Source organism: Polypterus senegalus, chromosome 8 (assembly GCF_016835505.1).
Source record: "Polypterus senegalus isolate Bchr_013 chromosome 8, ASM1683550v1, whole genome shotgun sequence".
In the NCBI taxonomy this organism is placed as follows: Eukaryota; Metazoa; Chordata; class Cladistia; order Polypteriformes; family Polypteridae; genus Polypterus; species Polypterus senegalus.
Genome location: NC_053161.1, coordinates 4,108,586 through 4,126,945, shown reverse-complemented (window position 1 = coordinate 4,126,945; position 18,360 = coordinate 4,108,586). Strand labels below are relative to the sequence as shown.

The 18,360-nt window shown below is 39.4% G+C and overlaps 1 protein-coding gene across 3 annotated transcripts in view; it reads right to left on the bottom strand.

The window, feature by feature from the left end:
* Positions 1-18,360, bottom strand: part of LOC120533710 (protein shisa-like-1a) — a 434,490-nt gene that overhangs the window by 39,077 nt on the left and 377,053 nt on the right. Inside the window, exon 5 of one of the 3 annotated variants that reach the window (XM_039760622.1) lies at positions 4,649-4,719. The exons of the other annotated variants lie outside the window; for them this stretch is intronic. Coding sequence (XP_039616556.1) covers position 4,719 — 1 coding nt within the window. The 3' untranslated portion in view covers positions 4,649-4,718. Of the gene's footprint in view, positions 1-4,648; positions 4,720-18,360 lie in introns of those variants that run through there. 3 annotated transcript variants of the gene reach the window in all.

Sequence of the window (18,360 nt, the reverse complement as noted above, 5' to 3'; positions counted from 1 at the left end):
TCATTTAAAACAGCATTTTTGTCCACACCAGCATTTTCACACATCATTTATGACATTATTGTTCTCCACACAAAAATGACTGAAAACACATCTGGGGCTGGTTTGCATTATGTTTGTGCAGGGTGACCCATAAAGGGCAACAGGCAGGGCTAGACTGAGTCATTTGGTAGAAAATACAGAGCCCAGTGTCAAAACGAAGGTGATATGGAAGATTAAAGTATGATTTTGGTTTTCGAGAGTATAAGTAAGTAGACAATACTTCCCAACAGGGTCAGAGCCCAGAAAGAAACTTGCTGTTTGCTACATTATCTCTAATGCAAGTGTCCAAATTTGGCCTGCTGGTGTCCCAGTTTTGTGGTTTTGTGCCCCTATTATTATTTATGTAAGTCTTTTGCTGGAACTATAGTACCTTCCACAGGACCTTGACTTTGAGTGTTCTGAGGCATTCATTCAGTGAAATCTGGAAATGTTTTAGATTTTCTGACACTGAAAAGCACTCCCACCTACGTTATGTACTGTAAGTTGGAAATGCTTGTTCGAGATCACAAGAAGCTATGAAAAAATGGAGGACTGAGTGTGTGCTGTAATCGCTCAGGCTATCAGTGACAAAGAGAAGAACTGTAATTATGTGTCAGTTTTGGAGATCAAAAGATAGTATTTAAAGTGAAACCCTCCATCTATATGCTAATTGTCTCTGGTATCATATTGTACTATATATGGGATATTAATAGCAAAGAAAGGTCCAGATGTCACTATGCAAATTTACATTCAAGGGGTGGACAAAAAATGTACAAGGGAAAGGAGCTGCTGCTGGGAAAGCTTGGCATCACAAATGGTGCACAGACCAAACTGCATAAAACATCAAAATGGTGAAAGGCTGAAATAGCACAGGCCAGGGCAGATGGGCTGCTTTACATGTTAGACCAGTTTAAGACATACACTGCAATATGCACTGTGGACTCAACATTTCACTGACAATTCATAGCACAGTGTAGGCTTGAAGGGCTTAAATCGAATGGCCAAGTCCATGTCGGTACATGGCAAAGTAAAAAAAGTGAGGTGAAGAAAGGGTGATATAAATGCATGGCATGCATGGGCACATTATTATCACAGAGTGGCATGTCACACCACATTACTTGATCCCAGCCTTTTGTAACTGACACCATGTACTAAAAAAACTTGGGTTCAAAATGAATAGATTATAATAATTAAAATAATAAAGGTGGAATGTTGTCTCATACCTTCAATATTCGGAGTTTAAATTGAAAGATGGTTATTGTCCCCGTGGAGTCTGCACCATGTCTTCATGTTTGCATGAATTTTATTCCGGGTCTCTGGCTTTCTTCCCATATCCCAAATATGTACAAGTTAGATTAATGGGTGGCTCTAAATAAGCCAAAAGACGGACTGGCACCAGTCTATGGCTAGCTCCTACCCTATGCCTAGTGTAGCCAGGATACACCCCAAACCCTTTGACCCTCAGATGGTTGGGGAATAGATGAGCGGGCCCATCTGAAACTGCAACAGCCTGCTGGTTACAGTCCGATCATCGCATCATAATCATCATCACCATGACTGCTGGGGAAGGTCATAGATGGTTTGGTTATTTTCTAACCACCACAACCATAGGACCTTCTAGAGAAAGGGACATTTCTGCCTCAGACAGTACAGTTTATGGTCACCTATTCTTCTCATATGCTTCTTTGACACTTCACTTTTTTATTTCTTCTAAAACTAAATCTGGTATGCCACTCCTCACCAGAAAGCTTTTCCTGTTCTCTGCCTCCCACCACACTTTGGCCGCCAGCCCTTGTGCACCTCTCACTATTGCCAATTCTTTTAATTTATACTCTGTAACTGCATTTTAAAATGACTTTCTCGGTTTTTTTTTTTCTTTTCAATTTAGTTAAATGTCTTGAGGTGACTTTGCTTTTCAAAAAAAAAGGCATGTATGGAAATAGTGTAATTAATTGATTTATTAAGATAAGAAGCTGTTTGCATGGGGTGAACTTTAAGTGTTGATTAAAAGAATTGGAATTGCTACTGAGCTGACATTTATTGAATGTTAAAAATTCTGCTAATATTAATTGTAGGTGGCTGCCCAGCTGGCACAGTGGTTAGTATTGCTGTCTCATGGATGCAGTGGCCTAGGTTGGAATCTTGAGCCTGGTGGTTGTTTTTATGGAGTTTGCACATTCTCATCTACTTCTGTGGGGAGTAAATCGAGTAAATGTGCTCTGGGATAGACAGACATGTCCAGGGTTAGGCTTAGGGTTAGGGTTAGGGTCTGGGTCTGCCTTGTACCTGATGATATCCTGATAGGCGTAGAGCCCCATAACTCAAATGGAAAAAGCAGATGGATGGATTGCAAATGAAAATGAAATCATTTGAAGGCAACACAGACCAAATCCTTTAAAGGAGTACAAAATGAATATACTGTAGAATGTCACATACGGGAACATGGGGATTGTTTTCACGGGAGCTGAAAAAGATAAACTGGGGGAATAATAATGAGAATGTGCAATCACTATCCCAGTTTTTGTTTCCTTTCATAGAGTGGAGAAGAATACCCTGGAAGACCAGTGACATCACTTCTGCCCTTCCATGCCACATACCCGGAAGTCAGTGTTCATTTTGGGATCTGCTTCTGAAGGAGATGAAGCTCCATAACAAGAGGCATTCTTTCCTGCACATGAAGAGCTTATGAGGACTAATGATTCATGTTAGAAGTCCTATACTGTTGTTCAGTCCTCTGAATGTATCCTTAGAGACTGCAACTCTTCACCTGCAGTTTTTGCTTTTCTTAAAAAGACATATGGGATTGATTTTAAGAAATGGGTTGGCATGAGAAATTTGGTTTTAGTATAGCAGCACATGTACAAAGGAACTATCTCTATATTATAAAACAAAAATCTTGGAAGGAAGGAGAAGAGACGTGATTTTCTCGGAAAGACACTTGTACATATCGCGAGAAAGAGATTTAACCACACCCGGGGCCGTAATTAAAGGACAAATGGGTAGATGACAAAGTATAATGTTGTAAAGAATTCAAAAATGTTGGTGCGGTACACATGCAGAGCAGGTTAGACATAATGGAAGTACGAAAATTCCAAAGTCTCAAAAAAAGGATAGTAAAGATTGCATTAACGCAAACAAACAGAAATGATTACTAAATATGCTGTTCGGATTAAGTCGGAGACCTGTACATCGTCTAATTTGTGTTGCCAGCGAGAATTAAAGATTCCAAAAACGTTGGTGTGGTATTTAGTCCCATGAGATGGAGACTTTTAACATGAGATACTTTTAAGTCACGCCCTACTTACAACTATTTTCAAACAAGACAACGGTCATCTAACCTCAGTCGTGTGAATGCTTTTGGCAGACACACTTCCTGCACTCTCAGCTCTTATTAATTCTATCAGGACAATAATTTTATACATTCTAGATGACACATCAACGACAAAGTGAAGAAGAAAGACCATGGACAAACATTCGAAAAAGTCATTTTATTTATTAGAGAGAAAGAAATGATATTAACTCGCAGGCAGTTATACGTTGCTTTGTCACGATGTAAGTCCAAACATGGAATCAAAATTCAATGCGATCTTGAAGAAAAGTTAATTCCAAATACTGTTTTTACTAAAGTTTTAAAGTAAAAGTAAAAATAATGCATATGTAACAATTCCCAAGAAAATAACAATCTCTTTAACTTGTATATCCGGTAAACCAAACCTGGGGGTGGGCAAGCAAAGCGAGCAGGGGGCAGAGCCCCCTAATGTTATCAATAATTACCTCTGTAAGCTGCTTCTGATTAAAGTGTCTGCTAGCAAATAATTGTAAATGTAATTACAAAACATGAGCTTTGGAACAAAATGAATCAAGAGTGCCTCGTCTCTGGCTGTTCTCACCAGTGTAGTCCTGGGGATTAGCAAACCACTGGATTGCCAGATTTGTTCATCACCTACAAGAGGTTACACTTAAGCTTTCGAGACCTCATCTGGACCACTATGTACAGTTTTGGTCTCTATATTACACAATAAACATAGCAACACTACAGAAAGTCCAGAGAAGAGCAACTAAGCTGTTTCTAGGACTGCCATGCATGAGCTGTGAGATAAGACTGAAGGAGTTGAACTTTTTCGGCTCAAGCCAACAGATGAAAATAAGGACTTGATGGAAGAATTTCCAATTTTAAAGTGACTCTAAGTAACATTGATGGCAGCTGTTAACTTGAAATAAGTTCTTTACTAAAGTCTCAGAGACACAGTTGGATGCTGGTTAAGTGTAAATTTAACACCGATGTTTTATTTTCATGAGGAAATTGTAAATATATTGAACTGGTTTCCTAGCAGGGTAGATGAAAGGAGCCCCTTCGGGAATCTTTACATCTCAACTCAATATATAGTTTTGGAAATTATGACTGCAGTCAGCAATTGATGAGCTAGGCTGGGCTTTATGGACTGGCCTAACAGAGGTATTTATTTGACATTGAAAGCAAAATAAAAGAAAAAGGATGTTTTGGGAAAAAAAAATATTTTTTTTTTAAACAAGAATATATTGACTTGCTGCATGCGTATTCCAGCTCACACCCACGTCCTGCTGGTATCTCCAAACTGGCTCAATACAAGTGTGTTAGACTGGCACCCATCCACAGTTGGCTTCTGTGTTGTGCCTCATGCGTCCAGGAAAGGCTTCAGCTTTGGACAGTATGAAGTAGGTCTAGTAAACAGAGGGGTGGATTAATTATAAAATAGAAAAACAGAATCAGAGCTTCAAAAAGTACTCCAACACTACATTTTTCAGATTTAAGAGTCTTTACCTGAATCTTCAATAGCTGTAGATTTAATTTATAATAAATCTGATAGAACTAACTACAACTAACTAACAACTGATTCACTAGCTTTTTGAAATTCAGTTAAAAATGATGACAAGATGCCTAGATTTTTGTCCTCATGCAATATTTTAAAATTGCTACAAGTGGAAAATATTCTTCTTGAAGTGCCTGTTAACATGAGAGGAATGAAAATCTGCGGATGGTGTAACACTTGAAGGACTGGCTGCCTGTATTAGGTCACAGCAGCCAAATGAAGACATTAAAGCTCCAATAAAAATGAATTAAGTGCCTTAAGCGCGGCGCTTTACCGCATTGTACTGTACATTGTGCTGTCGTGTCTCCTCTTTTAGTACATGTTTTATACCAGGAGAAGGAGGGGCTGCTGTGGTGGGCTGGCGCCCTGCCTGGGGTTTGTTTCCTGCATTGCGCCCTGTGTTGGCTGGGATTGGCTCCAGCAGACCCCCATGACCCTGTAGTTAGGATATAGCGGGTTGGATAATGGACGGATGGATGGAAGGGCTGCTCTTTCTGTAATTCTGCATTTCCAGAAAGTTGCAAAAGAAAGCCTACATTATGGACAAAGCTATGTTTATTGAATATTCAACACACAAGGCAGAAATGAATGCTGGGAGAGCACTACAGTACCGACAAAATGAGAACGTATGCTGCGTCTCCAGGCCTTCCTCAACAGATTTTTACTCCCTGCCTCACCCAAAATCCCACCATTAAAGTCCAACAAAGCTGTATTTTTTAATAGCGTCTTATATCTCTCCTAGTGTTTTTGCATCCTGCCAGTGATACTTTATCCTAAATCGCTTACCAAATATGGACATTCTGCAACAAGATGGCTTTATATTTACTGCTGGGGTTACTTCAGACCAGCCCTCGCATGGTTATAGTCGTGCCACCGGATGGGTGGGATGGCATCTCTAGGCCAAACGCTGCCTTAAAAGAGTAACGTCATGTGTATACTGCCCTCTGCTGGACAGAGTCCTCATTCTAACCTTCAATAATCTTACCTTTTCAAGAAGCATTAGGCATCTTTAACACCTGCTGGACTGTCTTTTCTCTGGTGTTTTGGAAAGACATTACATGTTTCCTCAAAGCTTTCTCTCTCCTGTGCTATTCTTCGTTTCTTTTGCTCTTCCATAATATTTGGTATTCTTACAGACTTTTTTCCTCTCCAACCATGGTGCTCATTTTATAATATACTGATTCGCATAGCCAGGACTATGGTGTTTTCCTCTGTTTCTTGTTGGGGTCGTAGTGGCCACTGTCCTTTTCCAGTTATGTGCCTTAACCATTCACCACTGGGTAACCCATCATAATTTATAGTTTTTCTGTAATCCATCCATCCATCCATTATCCAACCCTCTATATCCTAACTATAGGGTCACGGGGGTCTGCTGGTGCCAATCCCAGCCAACACAGGGCAACAGGCAGGAAACAAACCCCAGGCAGGGTGCCAGCCCAACGCAGGGCACACACACGGGACAATTTAGAATCGCCAATTCACCTAACCTGCGTGTCTTTGGACTGTGGGAGGAAACCCACGAAGACACAGGGAGAACCCGAAAAGCGAACAAGCGCTACCCACTGCTTTTCTGTAATGTACTTTATAAAATATAGATACATATTACATACTTTTGTTACATTATCAAATAGCAGCTGTCAATAATTTTTGTATTATAAAATGAATTGTTCTTTAATGTTATTTCATGATACTCCTCATGGTAAAAGCCATGTAAAGTCAATTCTGAATTCTGCAGATTGGTTTGTCTGAATCCCTGACGGTTCTTTACTTCACTAACTTTTACTTGTTTTTATGTTTTGGACCACATGACATTACTGAACTCTTTCACATTTTCTGCATAGAGGTCTTCATGCTCTCCGCATACTCATCTGAGTGCTCTCCAGTCTGCCTTGCTGGTCCAAAGTTGTTCAGGTTAGTCCGACTGGAAGCTTTAAATGAGCCCCATGAGAGGGAGTGTGCCACACATTGGACTGGCATCCCTTTCAGGGCTAACTACTGGGTTTGTATCCAGTTTTTTTGGGATCAGCACTGGCTTTTGCTTTCGCTCTAATGGAATAAAGGAGTCTGGAAGATAGATGAATGGATGGACAGATGAGTATTCAACTGATGATTTTATTTGAAGCCACTTGATAAAATTGTTTCCATTTTACTGTATAGGAAGTAGGTCAAGAGTGGCCATATTTTGGACAACTAACTTGAAGAAGATCTGTAGCTTTATTCCACTTGGCTGTGTAGCATATTGGTAATATCCCTGTCGATTCTGCCATCCAGGCAACCTGACAGACACTTCAGAGTAGCACTCACTATGTAACTAGAGTGAGCAAAGCATCTTCCTGTCTGCTTTTCCTACACTGATAATGGTCCTGTCTAACGTTTTATTTCCTCTGAGCAAAATGTGTCTGCATGGTGGGCAGAAAGCCCACGGGTAGTTCTATGCAGTTCAGATCAGCTTGTAGAGTTTTCAGTTGACTCCATTACCCAACGAAAAAGCACAAGCTGATGTCCAACAACATTTTCATAGCACCTTTCATGGAGAGCACTAATGAACATGCACTGTGCAACTCTATTTTTTTACAGAATTCTTTACGTTGCATAACATTTTAAAATCTGTGTAATCCAATCCAGGGATCACAGAACACTATAGCATCATGTTTAACATCAAGAGCCATTCCTAGGATTCAGTCATGCAAGACCAACTGAATTGTCAGTTAAACTGATATGGACATCTCTGGGTTGTGGTAAAAAAAAACCAAAAAAAAACTGGTTACCCCATAGAAAAAAACATGGCCACTGACAGAGCATGGAAACTTGACAGAAACAATGACTGGAAGAAGATGCAAAGACAGAACTCTGTATTTCTGACACTAACCACAGCTAACCACTGTGCCACCCTAAGAACTGCATCTTTTACACAACAGGGGAAGGGACCTGCTTAGAGTGCACATAGTAGAGGAGGTTAGGAGCACACGCTGATACAGTGCATTGCCGCACCCACCACATGACAAACCACAAAAGGATCCCAGATAAGGACCCAAGTGCAGCCATGTGATGGGTGACACCTCAGCACCACACTAGTTCAGATGGAATGGAACCAGTGTGAAGTTTTTTATGGTGGCTGGAGTGCCAATTTTGCCACCAACCCTCAGGTTTTTCCCTGCAGGTTGGAGGGCCTACACGCAGGGCTGGATGCAGATTAGCATCATACCCAGGACGGAGCAATTGCAAGTTAAGGGCTTTGCTCAAGGGCCCAATGAAGTAGAGTCACTTTTGGCATTTACAGGATTCGAACCAGCAACCTTCCAATTGCTAATGCAAATCCCTAGCCTCAGAGCCACCACTCCGCACATAGTAGATAAGCAAAAGAATTTAAAAATGAATGCTTAAGATGTGCAGGCAATAACACCACCTCCATGAATGTGAGCTCTATTACAAGATACTGTAAGTAATACGAACACTTCTGCTCAGGGTGGTCTCTGCATCATAGCATTGATAAGCTCTCACCCAATTTATGACGGCCACCCCGGGGGTGCTTGATGAAAATGAGACACAGCTGGGGTTCAGGAAATGGACTTATCAGTCATCTACCACTAATAAAACATTTACGGCAGCAAGCAAAGAATGGTGTGGCAATTCACTCTGCTCCAGAGGTTTTTCCTCATTGGGCCAAAAGAAAAAACAGAAAAACATGCATTTTGTAAATGAGAGGAGACAATTCAGTCCACTGAGCTGATGTGGCATTAAAAAGTATCATATTGATACCTGGTACAAGACGTCAAGGCTTCCACTTTTAAATCTATCATACAGCAGTTTGTTCCATATTCCCACAACTTTGTGTCAATATCTGCTTTCTTACTTCAGTCATAAGTGCAATTCCCCTTAATTTCTGTTTTTGTCCTTGTGATCCACGATTTCCTTGACAGAACTCTGCTCAATCAATTGTTTTGATGGATTTAAGCATTTTGAAGACCTCAGTTAGGTCCCAAGGCATGCTGAAGAGTCCATCCATCCATTATCCAACCCGCTATATCCTAATTATAGGGTCACGGGGGTCTGCTGGAGCCAATCCCAGCCAACACAGAGCACACACACACACCAAGCACACACTAGAGACAATGTAGAATCGCCAATGCACCTAACCTAAAGACATTAAATTATTTGAGAAGGTTACAGTAAGAACTGTTCTGTAGTCCTGGGAATCACTCTTCTCTTATCCCATTTTCAAGAGGCTTTGCCATTTGTGTGGTGACCTGGATAGCACAAGATGTGTTAGTCAAAGCATAGCATCTTAAAAATATTAAATATTTTTTGCAATTTTACCTAATACTTAGATTAAATTTGTAATTGCTTCTGGGCCCTACATGGAGGATATGAATGTGATAGATAGATAGATAGATAGATAGATAGATAGATAGATAGATAGATAGATAGATAGATAGATAGAGAGTTTACTAAGGATAGATAGATAGATAGATAGATAGATAGATAGATAGATAGATAGATAGATAGATAGATAGATAGATAGATAGATAAACATGAAATAACCTCTCTTAAACATACACATTAATTACACAAAAGAAGGAAAAAAATCCTGACATGGCTAAAGATAAAAATTAACAGTCCCAGTCCCAGTGAGGCATTATGCAGGCGTATTACTGTTGGTATAAAGGAGCCCTCTTAGCATTTCTTGACACACTTATGCCGAATGATGCATTGGCTAAAAGTCCTCAGTGTTAGTGTATCAGAGAGAGAAGGTGCAGCATTGTTCATAATGGCAACCAGTTCTGTTTTCATTGTCTCCTTTGCTGCTATCTTCAAGGGGCCCAGAGTGTGTCCCATAACTAAACCTGTACTCTCTCTTGCAGTGATGTTACCAGCCCAGCACACCACGGCGTAGAAAATTGCGCTGGCCATCACAGAGGTGTAGAAGATGTGAAAGATGTCACTATCAACACCGAAGGAATGAAATATCCTAGGAAAAAAAAGTACCTGCTCTGCTCTTTCTTAAATAGTTCCTCTGTATTTCTAGTCCAGACCAATCTGTCATTAATGTGGACCCCCAGGCACTTGTTGAAGTTTTCACCTCCACATACACTTCCTGAATAAGTGCAGTTTTGCATTTTTGAAATAGCAGGATGGGTCACCAGTTTCTGTGCTTCTAGCAAACCAGAAAGAGATTGCAGAAAGTTCAGTTTTAAGTCTTTATATGTGAGCTGGGGGATTCCACTATGGCCAGAGATTACAGTTACTGTATATAGGCCAACTACACCACTGCAAGATCTTTTCAGAAGTTGGATTGTAAGTCAGACTGCCTCAAGGATTCCAAAATGTAATCAGCAAGCCAAATGGGTCAAGGATGAGAATTAGGGAATAGAAAAAAGTGAAACCATTGAACAAGTCAGAATCACAGATTGAGATAACTAGGAGCTAAAACTAATGGTAGGCAAACCTTCAAAAGTGCTCTCATAAATGAGGCTAGCAAAAGCTCGTGATTGCATAGATTACTCATCAGATGTTTAAATAATGGCACAGCTTAGGCTGAGTAGGTCTCAGGTCACCTCAGAGCAGCAGAAGTTACTGTATTTGTAAAAGCGGTGTTAATGTTTGTGATGCACCATCTGTTGAAATGACAAATGTAATGCATTTATTGCAAAAAAATGTTTGTCATACACCATCTTTTGGAATAACAGAGGCATAGCAACTGGATGGACACACAGACACATCCTTTTATTAAAATGGATTTTGTATAGCACATTCGTGAAATGTTTGGGCCAGTTTATACATCATTCATGGCATTTCATAGGCATGGAATTCATTTTGAACATTTATTAAATGATCCAAATCTTCCAGAGAAAGTTATTCATTTTTTACTGTCATGTGATTTGTTTTTCTTGAAGACATTGCCTAATTTTGACAAAAGCATTAATGGTTGCATTGACGTTAAGTCCCAGAATTCTCCATGGTTGCGCTATGTGTGATGTAATTGACACAAAGTCTTAGGTTCTATCAGAAATTGGATTAAACTTCTTAAAGTACAATTCCTTTAGTGCTTTTCTAGTCTAAGATATTATTCTGACCTCTTGATTATGATTATTGTTTCACCCCTTATTCTGGTGAAAAATCGGTTGATTCCTAGTTTTCAGTGCTTGTGTATCTCTGGTTTACAGCTTTCTTCAGGGTTTTTCACAGAAAAAAATCCTCTAACTGTCTTGTAGACGGAACAGATGTTCACCATCTAACTTGAGCCTTTTTACACGTATGTGTGTGTGCGTATGTTCGGTGTGTGTGCATGTGTGGGTGTGTGTGTGTGTGAAAGGGACCAAATGTTGGGAAAGAAACGGAAGAGAAAAAGGTGAAGGACTGAGAATTACTAATCTGGCAATGTGAGAAATCAGCCTAACATGCACACCATTGGGATGTGTGAGGAAAGCGCAGTAGCAGCATGGAATTAAATATCAAATAGTTGAAGACTAAAAGACCAGAGGCAAATGGTCAACATGGTAGCACAATGGTTAGCCCTGCTGCTTCCCTTCACAAGAATCCTGCGGTTTGAACCCAGACAAGTCACTTTGGAGGTGCAGCTTCCATATTTTCCCAGTTCCCCAAATGCATCAGTATGCCTTGTGCAAGACTGGTACCCAGTTTAGGGTTGGTTCATGTTTTGTACCTGATGCTGCTGAGATACACTCCATTCCCACAATCTGTACAGGATTAGGCAGATTTGAAAAAATATTAAAAGGAGAAACCAAAGCCAGGAGACACATTGAGTGATTGTGTAACATTAAAGTCAATGTCAACTTATTTATAGAGCACATTTAAAACAACATCAGTAATGCTGCAGCCAAAGTGCTTTACGTTAAAACATACAATGAACATAAATAAAATAAATAGAAATAAAGTGCAATAAAATGAAATACGGCCAGATGACTAAGAGTAGGGCAACCATCGGTATCGGTGAAGGTCACTGAAAGCTAGAGAATAGAAATGAGCCTTCAATTTAGTTTTAAACAGTTCAACTGGAGGTAACACCTTAATGTAATGATGTAAAGAGCTCCACAGATAAAGTACAGCAGCTGCAAAAGCCCTGTCCCCCTTAGTTTTAGTGCAAGGGACCATAAGAGACAGCTGAACAATAGATCTAAGCTCTCTGAATGGCTGGTGTATGTCTTATCAAAAAGAGAAGTGGAGAATGCAAAATGTAGACAGTGGACCCAAAAAGATCTGTTATTGAAAATGGAGAGACAGAAGAGCAGACTGACCTCAGCAGAAACATGAAGTAGGTGAGGCAGGGCAAAGGAGACATACATAAGTAATCATCCAACCTAAAATTAAGAGGGTTGATCGTTCAGTGAAAAACATTGCAAAATCATGGCAACTTAGAAGAAAAGAGAAGGTACTAACATCTGGCTGTAGTGACATACCTTGGCATTATTAGCTAAATGACTCAATCAGCCAGATGTTCTTCTGAAATCCTATGGAAATGTGGACATAATACACATGCGTTCAGTAGCTACCAAATTGCTTTTCGCCTCATTTATAGTTTTTAGCCCCTGACAACCATTGTCTGTTTCTCCTGATGGGTTTCTGTAGGCAGCCAATCAGATTAATCCTTCTATCCCAGCCCCTTGTCTATATTCAAATGCAAATGCATGCATTCCCAGATGTGGCTGAACTCACTAAAAAGGAGAAATAATTTATTTCTAATAAATGGACAAAATCACTCCTTTGATGGCTCATAATGCTCCCACCCAAGAGCAAAGAAGCATCAATTGTGAACATCAAAATAATTTTTTTTTTCATTAATGGTTTTGACATTTGTCTATTGTATTTTCACTATTCGCCATGACCAAATGCATTAACTTCTCTCTTTATTTACACAATGACATAATTAAGGCCACTGATAATTGTCTTCCTGTTGAATCATGCGTCAAGGAAGGTCTTTTTGTGCCTTTGTATCATTACAGCATGCTAATCACCTCTATAATGCTGAAAACCTCATTTGTTGTTGCAGTTCATGTGAAACTGCTAGGCTGAATATGCTGATGCACAGGAGTGTTAGCTAAACTGAGTCAAAAATGACATCCAACCATCTGAACACAGAGATACCTCCTGAAATGGTGGCAGGGTGGGGATGTCATACAGAGCTTCCATTCTTAAAGCTTGTAAGAGATACATGGAGAAGACCTTTGAGTTCTTATACCATATCTCAGTGGTTCTCAACCTGTAGTGCGGGCCCCCCCTAGGGGGGCCTGAAGTAACAAAAAGGGGGGCGCGAAGATGTGAAAAAAAGAAAACAAGATTCAAAAATATGAAAAAAACATCTGTTGAAACCAAAACAAATTAACTTAAACTACATTCTGATACTAGAACAATATATACAGAGTTAGATAAATATCGATAAAAGTTAAGTAGGTATAATAAAATATGCATCACATTTCAAAAAAATGTTAGGGGGGGTGCGATTAAAACTGTTATGAAAACTTGGGTCGCAAATACTTAAAGGTTGAGAAACACTACCATATCTACTTGCAGATCCACCAAATCGGTGAGCTGATTCTCATCTAGAGATAATGTTAATTAAGGGGGATGGTGTGAAGCCATGGTCATGTGAGATATCCATAATAGCATAAGGGTTCAGAATTAGAAAACGATTGACTAACAACAGAATGGAGAATGACAACCGAGTGACTGCAGAAGAACCAGGAGGTGTAGGATCACATTTAAATGTTCAGCATCATGTCTACAATAAATTATAATTGGTACAGTAAAGGTGAGGAGGTATGCTGAGGTGGACTCTTGAAAGGCTATAGAATTTGGATCAAATATTTTTATTCAATACATGCTAATTTTTACAATTCAATACAAGTATATACTTAAAGTTGTAACAATGGATTATTAAAACATAAGGAAAACAACTCAAGGTAAAATAAGGGGTTAACTAAACGTGGCTTAAAGCTTGAGAGGAACCGTCAAAGTAATTACCAAGGTTAAAATAAAGTAAATGAATAATGAGTGCCCCCTTAAAAAGCGAGGACAAACTAGCGAGAAAGCCCCTATTACGAAGCGGTGATAAGATCAATGGGAAAACCCATAGGACATGTCTATTAATGAAGTGATGGTAAGAATAATGGAAGAATCGACATGTATACAAGGATACTGGTGGCTGTAGTTGATTGGTTAAAATGATAGAACTGTGAATATTAAGAGTCAGATGACATTATGCTCTAGATCAGGTAATGGTAATAGACAAATATAAATGCGAATTAATTGTATTATTGATGGCTCACTTGTAAGACATTTGTGCGCATATCTATGCGTAAATAAAGAACTGTTCTGCATGTTCATTAGGTCTCCGAGAATGACTTCTTAGAAAACAGAGGAAATTTTTTTTCCACAACAAGGCCCACTGCTGTACAGCACCATGGAGGTCATTGTGATGGCCCATGCAGTACTGTACAGAATAGAGCAGAAACACAGATGACCTCAGGACATCAGTGCAATGGCAATTCAAGTACATTTGGACGTTGTATATTGAATGTAAAGAGACTAGTATTGCAACATTGATATTTACTTGGCAAAATGATTTCATTTTTTTACAAGTTTAGTAAGAATTTTCTTAATATGTCAAAGTTGTGTACGTACAGCCTGCGTCAGTTTAAGGCGTCTGATCTCTGCACGATGGCACATTGCTATTGCTCAGTTGAGGGCAAATAAAATTATTATAATTGATAACAGAACTCTTAACAACGGCCATTTTCTATCCTGAGGTCACTTTCTGAAGACAAGTTCTTGAGTTTTTTTCCAGTCTGTCTGCATCTTGAATAAGGAAAGAGTCTAGAATTATACAATGTCCTATTATTATGCCTCTTACTTTTAACTTAATAAGATATTTTACTACTTATTGTTTTTTATTTATCACATATTGTACAACTTTATTCATGATTTTTATTAATATTCATACAATCATGTATTTTTATTATGACCTTTTGTATTCTTCAAAAATATTCCACTATGGTAAACTATGGTAAGTATTCCACTACATAATATTCTGCATGTGTACAGTGATTTGTGTGTGGCAAACAGAATTGAAAATGATTTTGATTTGATTTAATTTTTGATTTGATTTTTGATCTCAAAGTCAAATGATATTTGATCTTTGATTTGACTCTCACAAGGAGGCCATTAAAAAGAATGGCTTTGCGGTCAAGTTCACATTCACTTAATATTTTTTTTTCTGCCTCTTTATCTTCTGTTCTTCCACAATTTGTAGTAAAGAAGAACATGGGTGAACCTATATGATGATTAGATTGAGAATATTCAAAAAAGGCATTTTTACGCCATATTTGGCTACTGACAGGTGGTGACTGGGATTGACTACAAGTGTGTGCACACATACATAGTCTTTTTTAGTGTGGGTGCTCCATTTTATTCCGTGTTTAAGTGAAATTTTACTTTGGAAAGTTTATTACATGAGATCCCAAAAGATTACTGGCCTAGTTTTGTTAATTGTGAGGCCTGTATCCCTTTTTTGTGTTTTTGTGTGACAAGATCACCGCAGTTCACAACAAAACATATTCAATTTTATAGCCTTTTACTGTTTTAATTCTTCATGCCAGGTCAATTATTTCATTGTGGATATTTGTTTTTCTTTTAAGGACCTTATCCAAATGATCTGTGGTTGTGAGCAGATTAGCAATTCTCAGTCCTTCTGTTTCTTCTCTTCCATTTCTTTCCAAATATTTTTTTCAAATTGATATTTCATAACAAACAAACACAGGTATAAACGCAGTGCAGGATTTCCGTATAAGCTACACAAGCTATAGCTTAGGGCCTCCGCCTTCTTGGGGGCCCCCGAAACAAATCATATTTGGCACTTACATAGAATATCTGGACTTATAAAGGGCCCCATGTCTCAAATAGCTTAGGGCCTTATCAAGTCTAAATCCGGCCCTGTATAAACGGAACAAACATAAATGGTGAGGTGTTGGTTTCTTTGTTATTTGCAGCTCATTGGTAGCTGGTTAAGAAAACAGCAAGTGAATAAAAACAAAACATGGCTTTCTAAGACTCAAATGAACAATTAAGGGCTGGTAATTTTAACAAAAAAGTTAACAAAAATGAAGTACACAAATGTGAATTGAGTAATAAGTGATTCAGTATCAATAACTGACATCTAATTAAGAAACTGGAGTGGAACAAAAACCTGCAACCACTTTGGCCCACCAGGACACCTGACCTCAGTTCTACTGATGACTTCTGTCCGTGTCATATAGCTTGTCTTTTACAAATATACTACATAAATATATTACTTAAGACCTGTAGATCATAATTATTACAGGATGAAAGAGTTTTCTGATTGGGTAGAGTTCAGGAATACCCAATCTGCCATCTCATTGTTAAGATGGACTAAAGGTCCAAGCCTCAGCAGAGCCGTTCATGCTGTTACTGTGCTGCTGCCCTCCTCATAACCACAACTACCTAAGCAGAGAGTGCACCTCATTTCTTCAATCTTCTCTTACTTAATTTTTTAATGGACAAAGACATATTATCACTGCATGTTTACCATTTTTCAGTTTACATGTAATTGTTTGTTTCTAAAATACAACCATATTTATTTTCCTCACAAGGCTAAGCCAGCTGTCTTTGGTCAGTTTGTCAAAGTGTGCATTGGAGGTGGGCTGGATGTTCCTGTCTCTCTGGGCGCCTAGTAGGCCACACAAGCTGGACGGATGCAGGTTCCATTGCAGATGAGCTGAAGAGCCATGAAACTCACTTTATGAGACTCACCATGCAGTGCACGTATGGCATATTCAATAGACAGTGATTACAGTGTAATTGTATGTAATTATAATTAAATGTTTATATTTGGATTCCCTCAGCACTCTCTTGGAGTAAATTCTGATGAATCTTGTAAGAGCAAACAATAATTAGGATTTATTTGTTAAATTAATCAAATAGCACGGCTTTCACTATTTAGAGCTTGAGCCTTCTGGTAGCCACTAGAGGTTAAAGTACCAGGCCTGGTTACATTTATTAACAGTAGCAATTTGTGTATTCAGTAGTTCTGTACTTCCGTTATTTCTCTCTGCACCTGCCTGGGGCTTTGAATTAAGGATGACAATTTTGCAGTAAATAATTAAGTTTATTCTCTTTACTACTAAATGTAAGGCACTGTGGAAATGTTTTAAACTGGTATAGACCTCTCACACTTTAGGGTCTGGAGTGCAGCGTACAAACAGAAATCTTTCAGCAGGGAAATATTAATTATAATAAAAGAACTCCTGCAGAGGAAATTATGAGCATTTGGATTTTCGTTTTCAATATAGCAGCGTAAGTACTATTAAATTTAAAAGCCCACTACACAGGATAGTAGACGCATTGAAATCTGTGACATGAATAGCACTCTTCTGTCTGCAGATAGTATTGGGTATTTTTATATACTGTTTATATATATATATTGTAAGGGATGGCCGACAGCTCAACCCAGCCAGGATACCTTGAGAATGGAAGGATGGGGGAAGGCAGCTACTTTTGGACGCTGTATCCCCCAAGATGCTAGTTGGCAGCTCCCCTGGAGTATAGTGGTGCCACAGGTTCATTATCTAAGCCCTGTTGGGTGCTGTGGGTGCCGCCAGGGGGTGCTGTGGAAGTACTAGGAAGTCACAAGAACAGAAGTCCCAAAGTACTTCTGGGTTGATTAAAGAACTTTAATTCTCGTGGACAGAAGAGCAGAAGCACGTCTGGGTCAAGAACTATATAAAGGACTGTTGAAGACCCAGAAGACATGCCAGAGTCAGATGGAAGTGGACAAAGCTTGCTGGGAGGTGTGGAGGAGGAACTATATATTGTGACAGATAGGGGGCGCTATCGCTTCCTTGAACCCTTGTCCATGATTCCAAACACCAGGTAAAAGTCCAAGATTTGACTTTATTAAATTGCCACAGTGCACAAAGCAACCTCTCCTCCACTATACTCATACAATAACAATAACCAATCACAATACAATAATCCTCCACTCCCAGACGCGTTGCCACCTTTCCACCCAGCTCAGCTCGCCGTCGGGGAGCTTCCATAGTCCTTTTATATTCCCTGACCCGGAAGTGTTCTCAATTCCCAGTCCATGTGATCTTGTGTCACTTCCGGGACAGGTAAAAAGTCCTTTTCTTCACCCCAGAAGCACATCATTCCCCTTGTCCATGTGTGCTTCCGGGCTTAGGGAAAATACCCGTTGTTCCTCCCTGCAGCGTCTCCTAGTGGCCCCCACGGCATCCAGCAGGGCTGTGTATAAAAACTGCAATATCCATGATGCCCAGCTGGTCTTTGGGGAACCTCCATACTGCAGGGAGGGCTCCACCTGGCGGCTTGAAGGTATTGGCCTGGATAAACGGCCGGCCATACACCACAATATATATATATAGAAAGAAGATTTGTGTATTGTGCTTATGTACTTGCCTGTTTATTGTGGCTGTGGTGCTTAGGGCACTGTTTTTGAGAA